Genomic DNA, 17,325 nt, shown 5'->3' with positions numbered 1-17,325 from the left:
AATTGAAAATAGGCGCATGCTCGTCTGAGAAGTCACTTTGTCGGCAAAAAAAAAAAACTGAGCTGGCGTGCCAGTCGATCTGCGAGGAGGAAGAAGAGGAAGAAAGCCGCGCTGTCCGCCGGCATCCTGGCACGGGGAGAGCGCGGGGACGTATGAATGCCTAATGCGCCCCCGTGCTGCCTGTGCAATCGAATCACCTCGACTTGAAATGTGGCCTCCCCCCCCGAGCGTTGCCTTCTTTTGCCTTTGTTTACGTCACCTCACCTGCTCGCTTGCCTCGCCTCCGTCGAAAAGATCGAGCCCCGGTTACACGCACCCGCGCAGTCAACACGACAACATCGATCTCTCTCACTTCCGATTTCCTGCGTCTTGATAACTACGCGGCCATGATGGAAGTGACGTGTGCTGGGTAAAAGAAGGGAGAACACTTTGCGGGGGAGTGGTGCTCCACAAATATGATCAGCTCGCGCACCGCCTGCAGGAGGTGCGTTGCGTGCTCGTTGTTCAGCAGGTGCGCGATTCGGTTGCGCTCCACCCGCTCCATCGACCGGCGCATGTGCACCTCTCCACCAGAGAAGAGCCCCAGCTTCCAGTTTGCCGTGCCCATGGTGATGTCCACGTAGTCCTGCCGCACCGCCATGAAATTACGCTCTTGCCGCAGGTGGCGCACCACCATGGTGTGTAGGTTTTTCCGAAGGTCGGGCGGGATAATCAAGTCCGCCGCCGCGGTGGATGGCGACGACGCCGCGGCGGAGGTTTCGTGATCACTGCAGACATACGAAAGTAGCTCCAGCGCGTTCTGCCGGGTACGCGCCAGCGCTCGCCACTTGTCCACTTCCTCGGCAATGGCGCGACCCTGCAGAAGTTGCGCATCGGCCGGGAGCGCGTTTTGGAGGGCAAAGTAGACGGCCGGTGACCAGCCCTGCTGCGACGGTGCAAGCAATCCTTCTCGGGGCATGGCGGTCGACGCTAGGCAGCACCGACCGTTACGCTGGTGCGGGTCGAGGCTGTGCTGCCAGAGCAGCGCGACGAGATACCACAGCGCGGGCAGGAGCTCCGCGAGTTGCTGCTGCGCTTCTGGAACCCCGCCCACTTTAGCATCGACTTCGTTTTTACTGTCCACCACGTCTTTCCGCGGCCCTGCCTCCACCTCCGCCTTGATCTGGGCAAGAAGCTCAAACTCGCGATCCAGCACCGTCATCTCCGGCAGCCCCGTCGCACGCCTGACGGTAGGATTCGGTGTCACGAACTGAGCCAGGATGTAGTCGCGCAGCGCGCGTGGAATAGGGAAGGGAGACGATGACACGGTCAGAGAAACACTCGGCTCAAGGAGAGCACCAGCGGACGGCGACTGATGCTGCGGCTGCGACACGGCGGACGCTAGAGCAGTGGTCGTGACGGAATGACCAGTTGAAGCCAGAGTCTTGTTTGATGCTTGCTCCGCGACCCAGTAGTGTTCCAGCTGAGTGAGGCATGTCTGCAATACTGCGACGCCCATCTCGCGCTGAGCCAAAACATCCTCGCCGCTCTTCATCAACGGCTGTGCCGACGTGCTTAGCGAAGCGCTAGGCGGGGCGCTGACTGACGCACCCGACCTCACATTGAGCTCGTCACTCGGGTCAGCACAGGACGAACCTGTAGAGGTGTTCACAAGCCCGACCAGCTTCGATTCCTGCTCCATATCCTCCCGGCTGCGCTTTGGGCCTGCCGTGGTCCTGCTGAGTGCCCCTTGCTGCTGCTGCTGCTGCTGCTGCAAGGTTCGCACGCTCTGCAGAGCGACCACATACGGGTCAGAGGTGGCGCTGACGGTTCCAGCAATGCTGCTGCTAGCAGCTGCATGTCTCCCGGTAGCGCTCGTGGCACTCTTGGGGGCTGCTGCCACGCTTTCAGCGAGACCAGGCGTGTGTGCCGGAGGGTTACCACCTACACCCGCCGCTGCAGACGGTTCATCTGAGGTCCCGTGGGGCTGTTGCCGCTGCTTTTGCTTCTTCTTCAGTAGTCCTTGCAGTCCTTCGAAATTCATCTTGGAAACGGTGGGACGCAAAGTGGGAAAGCGCCGTTCTTCTTGTGTGTGTGCGTGCGTGTGTGTGTGTGTGTGTGTGTGTGTGTGTGTGTGTGTGTGTGCGTGTGTGTGTGTGTGTGTGTGTGTGTGTCCGTATTGACTTCTAAGGTAGTCTCGTTTGCGTCTTGCGGTAGTGGGGGGGTTCCGGCGGTCGCAGCCGCCTCTGCACTCTTGCGTTGGTCGGTGGCGCAGGGAAGAAGGCGGAGAGCGGTATGTGCCTGTGCGTATGCGTAACGTGCAAAGCAGATCGCTGAACACAGGGCAGACGAGTCAGACAGCGACGGTGTGGTTCATCAATGGGCGTTGCATGACCGGGATTAGTGAGGTCCAGGGGGGAGAGACACAGCAGAGAAAATGGTGACGGAAAGCAAAGGGTAAGCGCGAAGGAAATACTTGAGGGATGGACAACAGCAGGGGAGGGGGGGGGGGAATGTGAGTTGAGACACACTTGAAGTAGAGAAACAAAGTGAGAGAGGAGGAAGAGGAGGGGTGCGAGACGCCTCGCCTCTTTACAGATGCAAGGGCATTCGCCAACGTACATGGCAGCGACACACTGTGGCTCAGTGCTGCACACGCACACACAATACACCGCGGCAATAAGGCGCGGAAGGCGAAGAAGAAAGAGGGGGAGGGTGCGGCGAAAATGCGACCATTAACTCGTGCTCTAAGAGCGGCTCGTTTTTCCTCCAACACTGCACCCACAAGTGCCTCCGTCGTCTTGTGCACGCTTTCGCTTCCCTGTTGTTTCGCTCCTTCGATTTCGACTCGCTGCACGCGGTACAGGGTACGAGTGCAGCAAGATGCAAGGAGAGAGCGTCACGCGCACATCTGACCCAGACACGGTTTCTTCTGCCACCCGCCCAGCATCCCTACTGCAGGTACACACTCAGGGTGTGTGCTGCTGTTGCTACTACTTCACCCCAGCTCACCCTAATGGGTAGGGCGAGAGCAAATCCTCCCCGCCGAAACAGAACGAGGACGACACAGAAAGGAGAGAAAAGCAGAACGCCTGACAGGAGGTTTGCTCAGAAGGGTGGGAAGAGAAGGGCAAGGCAAAGAAAAGATGTACATGGCGCACGTGCCTGCATAACCTCCTTCCCCCGAGCTCATTGTTTCCTTTGCCTTCTCGTTGCTAGGCTTGTTTACATACATTCACTACATAATGTCAGAAATAGCGCACGGGGGAAGGAGGGAAAGAGAGAGAGGGAGAAAGAGAGCGAGCAAGTGTACGTGTGTGTGTGTGTGTGTGTGTGTGTATGTGGGCAATGAACTGCATCACAGCAACAGCAACCGTACACGGCAACAGCAACAAGATACCTCTTACCACTCCACTCCTCAAATGATTAAGCGAGGTGGACAGGTATAGCGGCGGCAGTATGAGTGGCAATCAGGTGGAAAGCAAAAGGCGAAAGGGAAAGGGTGGAGAAGGCGCACAAGACATCTCGAAGAGCGGGGGGCTTACACCACCGCATTCGCACCCGTCTTTCGTCTGGCCTCCCCACGCGAGTCTTCGTCCTGACCCCCCTTTCCTCCCACTCCATTTTTAGTCTACATGAGAAAAACACAACGACTCAAGTAAAGCGGCAAGTGCACCTAAAAGAGGGAAGAGCAGCACACCCCAGTAGACGCCTTTCTTTGCCTGCCTGCCTGCTGCGAAGCGCCCCCGGTCGTGCAAGCCTGAGAAGTGACGCCTTCACAGAGGAGGAGGAGGGGGAGGGGTGTGGGGGGGTGTGGAGGGGGGGGGGAGCAGGGAAGAGTAGCATACGAAGCTCAGCTGCCAACAGCGCGCACATGGGCATGTCGGGGGGGAGGGGAGACTTGCGCCACCTCTCCTCTTCCCCACGACACGCTGAGACTTCTACCTACGCTGCTGCTTTTTTTTTTTTTGTACACCGTTGATTCACTAGACGGATGCTGTTGTCCGCCCTTTCCAGACCTTCGCCTTTTCCTTTGCCAGTTCAGCCGCCTTGACGCGCACGCGATCGTGCGCTGTCTGAGCGAATTCCTTTGCCACCGGGTTGTACTGCGGGTCTTCGATAAACTGCGCGAACAAGGATTGAATGCGCTTCCGCAGACTGGTCAGAGACGCCTCCTTGCGGCCACGGTGCAGCAGGTCCGCCTCACGATCGATGAGCTCGCAGAGCTCCTGCGTGAGCCCCGAGCTGGCGCTGAACTCCCGCACCGTCCACTTGACACGCAAGAGGGTGTCTACCCGGGTCGCCGCCGCCGATGAGAGGCCAGCAGCGGCGCTGTTCGCTGTCTCTGTCGCAGGGAGGGATGGCGGACTGCGCGCAACGTTCATTGTCATTAGTCCCGCCGACGTCGGAGACGGTAAGGAGACAAGGTCGCCTTGCGCTAGGCTTGGCAGCGCTGCAAAGGTTTTTACCGTCGTCGCAGAGGCTCCAGAGGTAAGGCACAGTCGCTCGTACAAGTCGCGCAGCTCGGCAGCGCGCTGTGTTTCGGGGGTGCTCACGTGCACGGTGCCCCACTGCTTGGGGGCGGCCATTCGATTCAGCGTCTGCATGAAGCGCTTTTCCTGCTGCGTCTTGCCGACCTCGCGACGGCGCTGGTCGAGCTGCTGAAGGAGCTGCAGCTCCGTCTCCGTGAGCGCCAGCAGCGCCGCCCTGATTTCAGTCGGTGATAGCGACGGGTCGCGCTGGATTCGCGCCGCCTCGTCGGCGCGCCAGTTGAAGATGTCCTGCTTCACGCGCTCAAAGTCAGCAGCGCTGCGCGGGTCATCGCGGCGCAACTGGGCGGCGTCCTCCACCGCCTTCTGCAGTGCCTCCTCCCGGCGCTGACGTTCCCCAGCGCGGTGCTGACGCGCTGCCTCGGCCACCTCGAGCGCTGCGCGGATGCGTCGCGCCTTCCACTGGCGGTACATCTTCTGAATGATAATCGCCATCTCAACCCGCAGCGCCTGCAGCTCGGCTGCCGTGAAGTACGGCCGAGCCACGACAATGAAGTCGTGAGCTGTATTTAAGAGCAGGTCCACGCGCGGCGTCTGAACGCACCCTTCCCGGCGTGTCTGGCAGCTGCGCGAGACGCCGAGGGTCTGCGTCTGGCGAGTGCACCGATTTGCCGCTGAGCCCGTTGCCGTCGCGAAGGGGGAGTAATCCAGGTCGCGATGATAGAGCTGCGTTGCGGCGTGCAGTCGTACCTTCTCCGGGCGACGCTTGTCGCGGTACCCGCCGAGGAACGCTCTCTCTGCAGCTACGGGGCCGTCTTGAAGGACAGCGACAATGGCAAAATTCGGCGCTGCCGTTGATGCCCCGTCACCTGGGCCGGCGCCGCCGCGTCCCCCGTGTGACTCCGGCAGCTGCTGAGCGTCATGAATGGCCTGCATGCGACGAATTACTTCATCGTAGCTGTACCCTTGCCTATGTCCGTCAACGAGGGCTTGGGGCGGCACTTCGAACTTGTGCGGCCGCACACGGATGCACCGCGCGACGTAGTTGTCGGGCCCAAGGTTGCAGAGGTGCGCCGGCACAGCCATAAGCGACGCCTGTGCTTCCTCATCCCCGCCATTGCTGTCATCGCGCACGAATCCCGTGCTGTGAGCACCGACGCTGTGCGCATCCTCGGCCTCTGGGAAGGCGATAGAGACCCAGATGGGCTCAGCACGGTCGTTGACAATACTCCCCGCGGCACCGCTGCTGACGTCGTCTACGTTGCCTGCGCTATTGCGGCCCTCCATGGTACTCGTCACATCACAGTCCAGGAAGAGAGTTCCCATGAAGCGAAGGCGTTTGTGTTGGTGGAAGAGCCGAAACGATTGCGGGTGAACAAGGAGACGCCTGGCGATGCCTTCGAAGAGATCCTTCGCAACAAGAACCCAGTGCGGTGCCACGTAGTCTCTAGGGCTACTGCTTAGACCCGAAGGAGTTGCTGCAGAAGCCTCTGCGTTGACTGGACAGGACATGTTCGGGCGGTGAACGGGTACCGTAAGTCGGGTGACAGCTCCCATTGGAAGCATGGTCACGGTTACCTCGGCCGTTCCGTGCGGTGCTTGAGGGAGAAGGCTCGCGCGCGTCGCGGCCACGGGCTGGTGCTTGAATGCATGAAGGGCAGCCGAGGCATTAGCGGTACTGGTTCGACACTCGCCTAAATCAGTGGCAGCAGGAGCACTAGTACCACCATGATCATCATCACCGTATTGCTGATATTTTTCTGCTACGCCCACGTCCACGTCTGCGTCTACCTGCGTGCCTTGAGTTGGCTGGCGAGCTGCCGCTGTGATGGTCGCATAGTCGCGGTGCTCTGCTACACCCACAAACCTTGAAGGGCTACTGCCTTCACCTCCCTCCGCCACCATTTCCTCGTACTCGGGGGAGTTCACATCGTCGCCGGCACTGACGCTGGTGGGGCAGAGGGTGGAGGAGCCCTGTCGCGGTCGCACATCGCACGCGACATTGACGGCGAGGTCCTCTTCAGCTGTGCGCAGTTGAGCGTAATAGCCCACGTTGTCCTCATTGTGGATGGCCCGTGGAGGAGCGACTTCGTGTCCTACCTCGGAGTCTTCCTCTGCACTATCGACCTCGGTGTGAACAGGCGAGGTCGCCATTGTTTGTGGCACTTCCTGTTCGTTGACACCGCTCTCATCCGAGAGAGACTGCGGCTCGCCAGTGAACTTGTCAGCGCTGCCGCTCATCACTGCCTCTGCTTGCTGTAATTCAATCAATATGTATGTATATGTGTGTGTGTGTGTGTTTTATATATTTCCGTAGGGAGTTGCTATGCGATCGCAACAGAAGGGGGGAGGGGGAGGGGAAAGCGCTCTGACGAAAGGGAGGTGCGGGCGGCGTGTGGAAAGACGGACTTGTGTGAGCGTGTCGATGAGTGTGGACGTTCAAGAAGGGGTGACTGCCAGGTGCCTACCAATGCTGACCTTACTTATGAGGAGTGATGGTCCGAGAGCGACGTGTGGAGAGAACCGAGGCAGCAGCTACGTCAGCACATCAGGCACACACACACACACACACACGCACGCACCGATGCTTGTACGGGATCTTACTGCTGCAGACGCCTGCTGGTGGCAAAGTCTCTGTCACTCTCACACTCGTTCACACGCGTGTGTGGTTCTCCTCGAATAATAGCCAGCGTCACGCTTCGCGTATTCTTCTTCGCTAGACGACACAGAGATATGCGGGGGTGGGGCGGAGGTGCGGCGAAAAAAAGGCCTCCACGCGCACAATCGTAGCGGGAGTGGGTGTGGGCGAGCGAGAAGGGGGGAGGGAGGGAGGGGAGAGTGGACGAGAGAGAGAGAGGTGGTGAACGGCGTTACAGGGAAGAAAAGGAGAGGCAGAAAGCGCAACAAGGAAATGGAGAGAAAAGTTGGCAGTTATACCGAGAGAGGTCTGCGGTGCCTGACGCTGGAGCGGTGTTGTTGTGGTGGTGGTGGTGGTGCTCTCTCTGTCACAAACTTCTGACACACACACGACGGAAAAGGCAGCGAGAAGCGACAGGAACTCGTGAGGGGATAGTAAAGGGGAGGAGGGGGGGTATGGGGGACGCTCTGGAGGTGCGCCACCGCACACCAGCCGTAGAATGTGTCGGCCCATGCAGCTACAGTCTCCATCTTCTGGCCTTGTGGCAGGGGAAAGGAGTGGGTGGCGCACCTTCCTCCTCCCCTTCCCACTAGTTGACTCACTTATCCCGATGTCCGGTGCCGCGTTCCGCGTTGTGGCTGTCTCGTGCTTCCCTTTCCCTTTACTTTTGGGTCCCAAGTAAAAGGGGAGGACGTAGAAAGGAAGGGCAACGAATACACCAGTGAGCACGAGCAAAGGGGAGAGGGAGACAGACACCGAATACAGAGACGAAGAGAGTGGGAGGCAGCATCTTTTCCACTACAACCCGCCTCCTCTTTTCTCCTCCTCCTCACTGGCCTTCATCATCAGTAGCTTCATCTGTTCCTGTACCAGTTGCTCATTCCCTTGCTGATAGGTGGTGTAGGCCACTGCCCCGACGGCAGCCGCTGCCGCGATCCCGCCAACGGCGCGCAGCATCTTTTTTCGTAGAAGTATTTTGAGGGGCTGTTGTAAGAGGGTGATAGTGGAATAAAAAAGGACGCTAGGTTTCCATCCCTCAATACCGCCAACCCCTGTGTTGAGAGAGGAGAGGAGAGAGGGAGAGGGAGAAGAACGAAAGCCTCTTCGCTAAGTCATGAAGTTCCCTTGTGAAAGTGAGAAAAGGCGCCAGGAAAGAGGTCGACGTCGCAACATGCGTACGCTGGCCAATGTGCAGGTGCGGCTAGGGGGCTGTTTACATCAGCAGGAGACGTGAATGTGAAAGCTAATGGAGGGAGGGGGAGAGAGAGGGAGGGAAGGGGGATGGGGGGGATGGGAGTGGACAGGTGAGGGAGAACAACGCGGTGAGGGAGCTGTTCTGTGTTCCTGCAAGACGAGTGGTTGGCAACGGTGTGTGCTGATGCACTGGCGAGGCATACCCGCTCCCAGGCCACAGTCGCTTGGGATTTCATTCTTCTATCCTAGTTTCACACCACAGGAGCGGGAGGGACTATTGTGATTAAGGGCTGAGAGACTTACTCGCACACGCGTGTGCAAAGCGTCGATGTAAGGGCTGGGATAAAGACAGCATGCCTCAACCTCTTTCTCTGTTCCCTTGTCGCAACCCCCCCCTCCCCCCCCTCTCTCTCCCGCGGTCTGTATGCTCGCTTTTCTCGATCTTCTCGCTTACCAAAAGGCACCGTTAGACGCCCAGAACATCACCAAAGAGGGGAGAAAAAGAAAAACAGAAACGAACAGCGCTCGCAGCTGATGTCTCCACCCTCCGCTAGACACGTCAGGCATCCCCCCATCACACCTCTACACAGAGACCCATACCCACAACCCACCTACACCCACTGGAAGAGCTGCATAGGGTGCATCCTTTGTTTGGGTTTCTTTGCTTTCACTCTTCTTCACTCATCCTCTTGTGTTTTCCCCGCAAGCTTGACGTCTGACCCCGCCACACCCCTGACACACGCATGCGTTTGCCCCCCCTCTCTTGCCTACATCACACAGCGACACAGACGAACGTACGAGCAGACACAGGCACACAGAAGAAGCTGAGGCGTGCATGCCATCGTTCAAGAGCAGATCGACGGCGATTCTGGAAGAAAAAAGGTAAAAACCACTACTACCGCGCGCGTTGTTTGCCCAGCGCGTGCATCCTCGTCAGCTGTATGTGCAGCTATGCCAGCATGGGAGCGTGACTGGCTCTGTTCGGGTGTATGACCCGCAGTGGGTCACCCATACACACAGACAGAGAGACAGAGAGCAACAAAAGTGCGGCCTAGCGTCCTCAACTGCTCAGCTCACTTTTTCCCCCATTCCGCTCTCTACTTCACCTGTTTCTGAACTTGCTCCATAATAATCTTGTGGAATTCCTCCGTGGTCTGGTGCGGTTTCACCACGGGCTTCCCGCACAGCTCGTAGGTCGACGATTCAGCATTGTGGGCGAGGTTGCTCAGCGCATCTGTCGCCTCTTGCACCTCAAAGAACTTCGACTCCGCCACTTCTACCTCTGGTGCTGGGCTGCACTGGCTATCCTTGATGCGGGCCGCAGCGATGGCCTTGTCCTCCATGATCTTGCTACCCACGCCACCATTGCCAGACGCCGGACCAGTGTTAGGCCCCTGCTGCTGCTTGTACTGTAGCACACGGGGGCTCACCCACTTCCCCCCAGACGTCTTGTTCGCGGACGACATTACTCACTGTCGTTTCGCGGAGGGCTTTGTCGGGTGTCGACTGAGTCACGGGGGGGGGAGGCGTGTACTTTCGTCTTTGAAGTGCGCCTTGCGTGCCTATCCTTTTCGTGCAGCTGGTGAAAGTGTATTGCGTGCGAGGGCGTTGACTTGCACAAAAAGGCAAAAAGGGCCGGTCCCTGTAGACGGTCGTGCGTGCGCGTGTGTAAAGGAGTAGTCGACAAGAGGCAGTGGTGTATGTATGGGTGCCTGTGGGAGAGGTGGAAGAGGGCTGCTGACACGTGCACGCGCTCACTCACGGCTCTAACAGGAATACACTTGCAAGAGGGGGCGAGAAGGAAAAGTAGGAGGGAGGGGGGGACAAGTCAGTGGACAGAGAGGTTGTGTGTGTAGGCGAAGATAGCACGAAGGTTGGAGAAGGGCACGGGACCACAAGGCACAACAGACTAACAGAACACACCGACAGACAGACCAAACTGGAGTTGAGCGCATAAAAGTTTCACTTTGCACGACCAGTGAGGAAGTGGGTGAGAAGAGTATGTGGGAGGGGGTGAGTGGGATAGAAAGGGTGGCGATGGGGTGAAGGAGAGGGGGAGATGGAGAGCGGAACGGCGAGGCAGAAGGCACTAGAGGAATGGTGGGAATGATGGAGCAGAAAAGACCCCCCAAAAGTGGCAAGTGCCCCTCCGAGTGTGCATGTGCTTGGCGAGAATGCACTGGGCATGTGGGCAACACAGTCCCCCCCTCCCCGGTCGCAGAAGAGCAGGAGTGCCGGAGTGGATAACACCAATGCCCACGCACCCATGTGTATGTGGGGGTGGGGGGGGGGGACAACGAACGCTGTGGCTCACTTATCATTATCCTCGCCAGCTGCACTGCGCCCCGATGCTTCAGCGCCGACGCTCACCTTGTGTTAGCTCACTCACTTCTTTGCACCGGATGGAGTAGAGGGAGGAAAAGTAAATACGTCACTTCTGTAGCCCTTCTTGGATTGTGTGTTGGTGAATGCTCAGTCATACACCGACGCACGCACATGCATAAGCGACAAATAGGAGAGTCGCCCCTCGTTCACATCAACGTGCACCTTTCTCACCGCCTTTTCTCCCTCGGCGTCAGTAGCTCAGTGGCCTTTTCACACCCTTGATAACCACACACGCCACGCCTCCGTATCGCGCCGCAGGTCAGGACAGGCCAGCCGCTCCATCACGGTGGTGGGCTCGTCATCCATTTCCAGTTCCGTCAGCGGCTGCGTCAACACCGTCGTATGCAGCAGCGCTTTCATGTGCGAGACGCTCATGACGCCGTTGATTGCGGTGTGGCCGGTGGGGGAGGCCACTGTAGTGGTCGCTGTTTTACGCCCTGCGAAATGGCAGATATCAGCTGCAGACCCACCACGGTCATCATCGCCACCGCGGCGAGAGCGATACGTTGACGCAGAAGTGTCGGTCTCCGGCCCTCCCAAGGGGCCTTTCGAATACCGGCGCACCTTTGTAGCAGTCGCACTGTCGTTACCGCCGCGGTCACGGTTGTCGACGCCCTTGCCCTTATCCCCCTCGACTGCCTCGTTTCCGTCATCGACATTCTCCTCGTCCTCTTCGGCTGCTGCTGCTGCTCGGGACAGCTGCGCCTCATACAGCTCCACCTTCCAACGCAAAAAACTGTACGTGCCGCGCCGGCGCGACATGGCAGGCCACAGCGACGAGCCACCGCAGTTCTTGCTGTTGCTACTGCCGCCGTTGCTGACGTGCCCGGGGGCGCTTGTGGTGGATGGGGGAAGGCTGATGAAGTAGTCGTTGCTCGTGCCGTAGAGATACGCCCCGGCAAGGAGAGGCGCACCCCAGGGAAGGCGCGGGTGATTACGTGATGGCGCAGGTGCGCCTTCTGGGAAAACAAGCGCGGCGGTCGCGGGTGAAGGTGACACGAATGCCGCAAAGCCATAGGACGAGGCGGGCACGGACGGTACCACGCTGGCGCCGCTGAAGCCAGAGCTAAGAGTAGCTGCCCTTGTGCTGGATTCGGCAGATCCGCCAGCTGCTGCCCTCTCCGGAATCGGTGGTAGTCTCTGTTGGCGCCACTGAAGCCACAAACGGTAAACAGCGGCACGCCAAGCATCACGTTGAGCGTCACCGCTGCGTTCGAAGGGGACTGCGGCTTCAAGGGATAGGAGACGCTGCAGCGCTGCTGCTGTGCGCTGCGACTGGGACCACGTGCGCCACTCGAGGCCCACTACCTCGTGTTCGATCTCGCGTCGCGCCGACTCGGAGAGTTCGGCACATCGTTGTGGATCGTGGCAGCTGCAAACGTATCCTGTAGTCCTGGAAGCAGTGCTCGACTCACCGCTTGGCAGGTCTTCGGCCGAGGTAGTGATGGGGGTGTTTGGAGCCTCGATGTACTGTGATGGCCTTTGCGCATTGCCTCGGGCCGCTGATGCGTACAGCGCTGGCACGCCTGCTGCCACCAAGTCGACTAGCTGAGTTGCCGACAGGGAAAATATAGAGTCCTCTGCGATGCTTTGCGGTCGTGGGGGAGCGAGGGGGTGAGGGGTGAGGCGTGTTGTGGCATCCGATTGAAGGACAATCGACGGTGCCGGCATTGTTGGAGATGCCCCATCCTTGGCGTCGAATACCTCTGCTTTGACGACCGAAGCGGTACCTGTGGAGTCATGTCGGGCGGCCTTTACTGCGTCTCGCACGCGCCGCAGAAGGCGTTGGAGGTCAGCACCGCCGTACTGTGCGTCGCTTGCGGTTCCTTCACCCCCGCTAGCTTTTAACAGCTGCCCGTGCTTTGCTAGAGCTGGCTCGAAGTCGTCCAAGAGAAAAACTGGCGGCACCTCGACATTCCGCTGATGATGAAGCGCCGAGAAGCTTGTCACATCTGTTGAGGAGCTCACACTGAGCGCTTCGCGTCGGCCGCTGGACGAGAACGTCGCAACCTTGTTCTTGCCTTTGGGGAAATCAAGTACCGAGGATGCCACGCCAGCGTCGACAAGCCCACTACTTTGGCCGCGCATTGTGTGAGAGGAAACACCACCACTGCCGATGCCACCACCTGCATTCGCATAGAGCTGGTAGAGAGAAGCGTAAGGCACATCCTCCTGCAGCCACTGCGTCAGCGACGCCTCAGGCCAGCTGAAGCAGTACGACTGCTCATCCTCCAGTGGCAGAAGCTGCAAGCGCTCATGGACGGTGACTGCGCGCTCCTCGGAAGGGTCCAGCGGTCTGTACCGCTTGCGGGAGGTGCTCATGGCTGTTGAGCGAGCAGGATGCCACGCCGCCTCTACAGCGTTGTTCTTCTCTTGTACCTTGTCGTTATGTGGGAGTGCTTTTCTCACTTTACGAAAAGCACGTATGTGTGTGTGTGTGTGTGCGTGTGTGTGCGTGTGTGTGTGTGTGTGTGTGTGTGTGTGTGTGCGTGTGTGTGTGTGTGTGTGTGTGTGTGCGTGCGTGTGGTTCCACTGTTTCCTTCCTTCCTCAACTTACTCCCCCCTCTCTTGCACTCAGCCAAGCATGAAAACCACGCTCGGCTGATCTGGAGCCCTTTAAGCAGCCCCCTCGTCCCTTCTTGGCGTAAGTGGGGTTACTGCGGCCCCTTGGAAAGAGTCCGTTTAGACTCCTGCACACTCATGCACACACACAACGCCCGGTATCGTTGTGTGTGGGGGGTGCGTAGGGCCGTGCGCCTGTGTGTCTCTCCTCCGCACCTTTCGAGGACCGTAAGAGAGGAAAAGAGAAGTGGGCGGCAGGGTGAAGCGAGTTAAGCAGAAGACACAGACAGAGAGGCACAGGCAGACAGAGTGTGTGTGTGTGCGCAAAAATAAAGCCCAGCGCATACACGGCAGGATAGGCGAGCAATGAGAATAAATAATTCGTGTGCCGAGTGGCCCTGTCTCCTTCGCTACTGTAGGTGGATAATTCATGAGCAGCTGCAGCAGCAGCACCGACTCCCCTCTCCTCTTGCAGCTTCGTCGTCCCTGAGTTACTCCTCAAGAACTAGACTGGACCAAAAAGGGAATCCTGCCCTCGATGTACTGTCATGTGTGGGCGTGCGTTGTTGTCTGCGCGCCTACGGGACCTGCATGCTTAACCATGAGAAAGTGTGCGTAGGAGTGGGTGCGTGGGTTTGTTGATGTTCTTGTTTAGAGGCCATAGAAGGAGCAATGGGAGAGCGCAAGACACAACCACTCAACCAAATAAATCGCGGCTTGGAAGCGTCACAGCATTCCTCACCGTGACACTCATAGCAAAACTGCCTTCACTTCCTCCAGCAACTCACGAGCAATAGACGAGCACACACACACACGCGCGCGCGCGCAAGTTCTCCCACCCAAAACGAAACAGGACAGCCACAGGTGCGTGTGCGTGTGAAAGTTCGAGCAAAGCGAAAAAGAATCACAGCAGAAGTCGTGAGCAAGGGGGTACCAAGACGTAGTGGGGGAAGGGATGGAGAGAGGGATGTGAGTTACGCAGCTACTTCTCCCCCTCCGCTCTAATGCAGCGTTGACTGAGGTCGTTGTGTACCACCAAGCCATTTGTGCTGTGCACCTCATGCTTGAGGTAGACACAAACAGGTACGGCTATGGTAGCTTCGTTTAGATACCCTCAGCAGTGATGGCAGGCACGTCCAGCACGATCGGATCTGTCCGCAACCCAGCACGTTTCATCGTCATCAGCGACGCGTACGGGATCGCCGTGCGGTCTGGTAACACCATTTCTGGATCCTCGGCAAGGGTCAGCAGCAGGTGAGAGGACTTCTTTGTCTTCCAAGCGTAGTACCCACGACTGCGAATGTCCACCTGCTTGTCTGTCGGCCCCGGCATGCAGGTGATGTAGGCGATACGCAGGCGGTCCTTGTCGAGCCCTTTGCTTTCTGCTCCTTGTTGCGCCAGCTCTAATGCTCGAAAGACGGCCATGTGACCCTTACGTGGAGACAGCTTGCACTGCGCCATGGCTTCGCGAACTGAGAGTCCGCGGAGCACGCTCAGCTCAATGTCCAGCTTTTTCCACGCCGATGGAACAGCCTTCATCATGAAGCTGTACTGTGGCAACTGATCCTGGGCTTTCTGCAGCTCCGACTCAAGTCGCTCGCAGTACAGTTTCCAATTCACCTGGTACATGGCACCGTCTTCCTCCACCAAAGCCCAGCGATCCTCCTTCACCCGCTGGCTGTTCACCACCTTCTCCCAGCGGTTAACATCTGGGATGTTGGCCTTCGTGATCCAGAGGGAGCGCCATAACGTGCGGTCGAGTAAGATGCGTGGGGTGCTGCCCATGTGTTTCTGAATCGCAAACGGGCGGGCGGAGGAGTACTGGCGCTTGTACCATAGCTCACGAGCGTAGTGCTTCTGCGTCGCGAGGAACTGGCTGCCGACGTTCTGCCGCTTTGGTGCGGGGCGCAGACCAATGTTGTACCGAGTGGCTGGCTTCGGCATCCTGCAGTTGTGTGAAGTACCTTAGTGTGTGTGTGTGTGTGTGTGTGTGTGTGTGTGTGATGACCGTGAGTGCGCGTACACCCTTATCCAAAGGAGCTATGAGTCCCCGCGCGCTACCCCAGATGCACCCCACTTGCCTCTTTTCACCTGGCGGGCAGCGGAGGGCACTAGAGTGAGAGGAGAGGGAAAATGGTCCAGAGGCGTCTAAGCCGCGTCTAGGCACGCACCTCTATGTTGGAATGGTAGGGGGCGGAGGTGAAGTGAGCGCGGTTCAGTGAAATTGGCGAAAAGGGGGAAAAGGGAAAGTGGAGCATACATGGCAAGGGGAATAAACTGCAGGAGACGCAGCATGACGGCGATGTGCACGAGTACGCGAGTCGGTGGCGGCAGCGGCGGAGGGTGTGTAGAGGTGTGCAAATTGAGCCGGAAGGGCGTCGTAAATTGGCGTACATGTCGGCACCACGTTAGCACACACACACACACACACACACACACACACACACATACAGCCGAGCTCTCATTCATTGGGGTTTCAAACAACAAATCAAAGCCTGTTTGTCGCGTCTCTCTTCGGAGGATCGAAGCCGGTGTGAGACGTGAGAGAAGAACAAGAAGAGGGAGGGAGGGAGGGAGGGGAACTCATGGCTTCGCGGTGGACACAAAGGGAAAGAAAAGAGAGGACCCCCGAAGAAATAAGATCAGAGCACAAGTAGAAGAGAACCACCCCATAAGAGAAGAGCTGTAGGACACATGCTTTGGTAATATGCTGACCTGATGACCCACGTATTGGCCATTGATTGGCCCCTAGTGAACTATTGATAGAGGAGAGGAGGATGGAAAGAGCCTGGCACACGCACGGATCAGCACCCCAGGTACGCGAGCTTCATGTATTCCCGCAGAACAGGGCAAACAAGGGGATTGTTATCACCCGAGATTTTCTTCGGCGGTGCCCGCGTATGTTTCTTCAGTACTCGCGAAGGTCGCAGCTGCGTTTCGCTAGAGTATTTTCTGTAGTTAAATACCGACAACCATGTCGTAATCCTCTAACTGATTTCACGCTGCCGACAGTCGTTCGGTTACTTTTCTCCCGCCCTCGCACAGCGGGGGAAAGGGTGCCGCTCGGAGGTGACAGCGCGCGACACATCCTTCACATACGAGCGGACGAGAGACGACCACGGTACGAGGTCGTACTCCTCAAGGCTACGCGAGAGCGTGCCGGCGGGATTCAGCAAACCCACTATGTAGAAGACAACCACCATGCCCCGCTCGTAGAGCCAACCGTGCGTGGGCACTCGCCCAGCTTGCCCACCGGCAGACCATGCCCAATGCCACCAACTCCATTCAGCTGTGTGTTTGCACATTCGGCAAAGGAGGGGAAGTGGACTGTCGCCAGCACAGCCCCTCAGCACAGCGGCAGCGTCTTCTCTGGATGGGTTGACGCAGCACCCCTGGGCGGGTCAAAGTACTGCTTCACTGTGCTGCCCTCGTGCGAGTACGTCTCGCGTCATCCGACTCGTTTACCCATGTCTGCTGGCACGCAGAGCCATGCGTTCAGCTGTAGGAAGGTGAGACGTAGGGCTGCCGCCTCGATACTCCCACCACGCACAGTGATGAGCGTATGCACCCCATCCACCGAGAGACGTGGCTGTGAAGCAAATCGCGTCGTTGCCTCCGTCATTGGTAGGAGGAGATGCGATTGTACGCCATATCAGCCCACGTACGGCGCACGAGCTGTGTATCCAACATGGGCAGCTCGAGACGTGCCGTGGCGTCAAGGCACAGCAGAGGGCCATCCCATCCAAGTCCACCGTGGACGGAGTGAGGTTTACCTCTGCACGCCCGCGCTAGCGAAAACGTCCACGCGGGGTTGAGGAAGGGGTGGTGGTGGTGGTGGTGTGCAGCATGCAGGATCGATGCAAAGGGCCGGATGGAGAGCCCTGGATTGCGCAGCGCCACGGTCAGCTTTGCAAGACGCTGGGGAGGGCAGCTCACCAATCCTCCCCTTTCGCTCCGCATGCACTCCGCTCTTAAAAGTATGCTTGCCTCGGCAGCCAAACCCAACGGCAACTCCTCCATGCGTGCCCGCGACTCACGCTCCGGGGGCGTGAGAGGGTCGGCCACGCATATCTGACC

At 58.4% G+C, this 17,325-nt stretch overlaps 5 protein-coding genes across 5 annotated transcripts; all 5 read right to left on the bottom strand.

The window, feature by feature from the left end:
• Positions 1–376: 376 nt before the first annotated feature.
• LBRM_22_0800 (conserved hypothetical protein) lies at positions 377–2,023 on the bottom strand (the record flags this gene model as incomplete). Its single annotated transcript, XM_001564949.1, has 1 exon — positions 377–2,023. The coding sequence occupies one exon, from the start codon at positions 2,021–2,023 to the stop codon at positions 377–379; it is 1,647 nt and encodes a 548-aa protein (XP_001564999.1).
• Positions 2,024–3,965: 1,942 nt separating this feature from the next.
• LBRM_22_0790 (conserved hypothetical protein) lies at positions 3,966–6,710 on the bottom strand (the record flags this gene model as incomplete). Its single annotated transcript, XM_001564948.2, has 1 exon — positions 3,966–6,710. One exon carries the CDS (start codon positions 6,708–6,710, stop codon positions 3,966–3,968), a length of 2,745 nt encoding a protein of 914 aa, XP_001564998.2.
• Positions 6,711–9,398: 2,688 nt separating this feature from the next.
• On the bottom strand, positions 9,399–9,767 carry LBRM_22_0780 (conserved hypothetical protein; the record flags this gene model as incomplete). The annotated part of the gene is made up of 1 exon (XM_001564947.1): positions 9,399–9,767. One exon carries the CDS (start codon positions 9,765–9,767, stop codon positions 9,399–9,401), a length of 369 nt encoding a protein of 122 aa, XP_001564997.1.
• Positions 9,768–10,896: 1,129 nt separating this feature from the next.
• LBRM_22_0770 (conserved hypothetical protein) lies at positions 10,897–13,008 on the bottom strand (the record flags this gene model as incomplete). Its single annotated transcript, XM_001564946.1, has 1 exon — positions 10,897–13,008. One exon carries the CDS (start codon positions 13,006–13,008, stop codon positions 10,897–10,899), a length of 2,112 nt encoding a protein of 703 aa, XP_001564996.1.
• Positions 13,009–14,352: 1,344 nt separating this feature from the next.
• On the bottom strand, positions 14,353–15,192 carry LBRM_22_0760 (conserved hypothetical protein; the record flags this gene model as incomplete). The annotated part of the gene is made up of 1 exon (XM_001564945.1): positions 14,353–15,192. One exon carries the CDS (start codon positions 15,190–15,192, stop codon positions 14,353–14,355), a length of 840 nt encoding a protein of 279 aa, XP_001564995.1.
• Positions 15,193–17,325: the final 2,133 nt, after the last annotated feature.

The sequence above is a fragment of the Leishmania braziliensis genome, chromosome 22 (assembly GCF_000002845.2).
Source record: "Leishmania braziliensis MHOM/BR/75/M2904 complete genome, chromosome 22".
Lineage (NCBI taxonomy): Eukaryota > Euglenozoa > Kinetoplastea > Trypanosomatida > Trypanosomatidae > Leishmania > Leishmania braziliensis.
The sequence above is the reverse complement of the archived record's forward strand: the minus strand, read 5'-3'. Positions and strand labels throughout refer to the sequence as shown.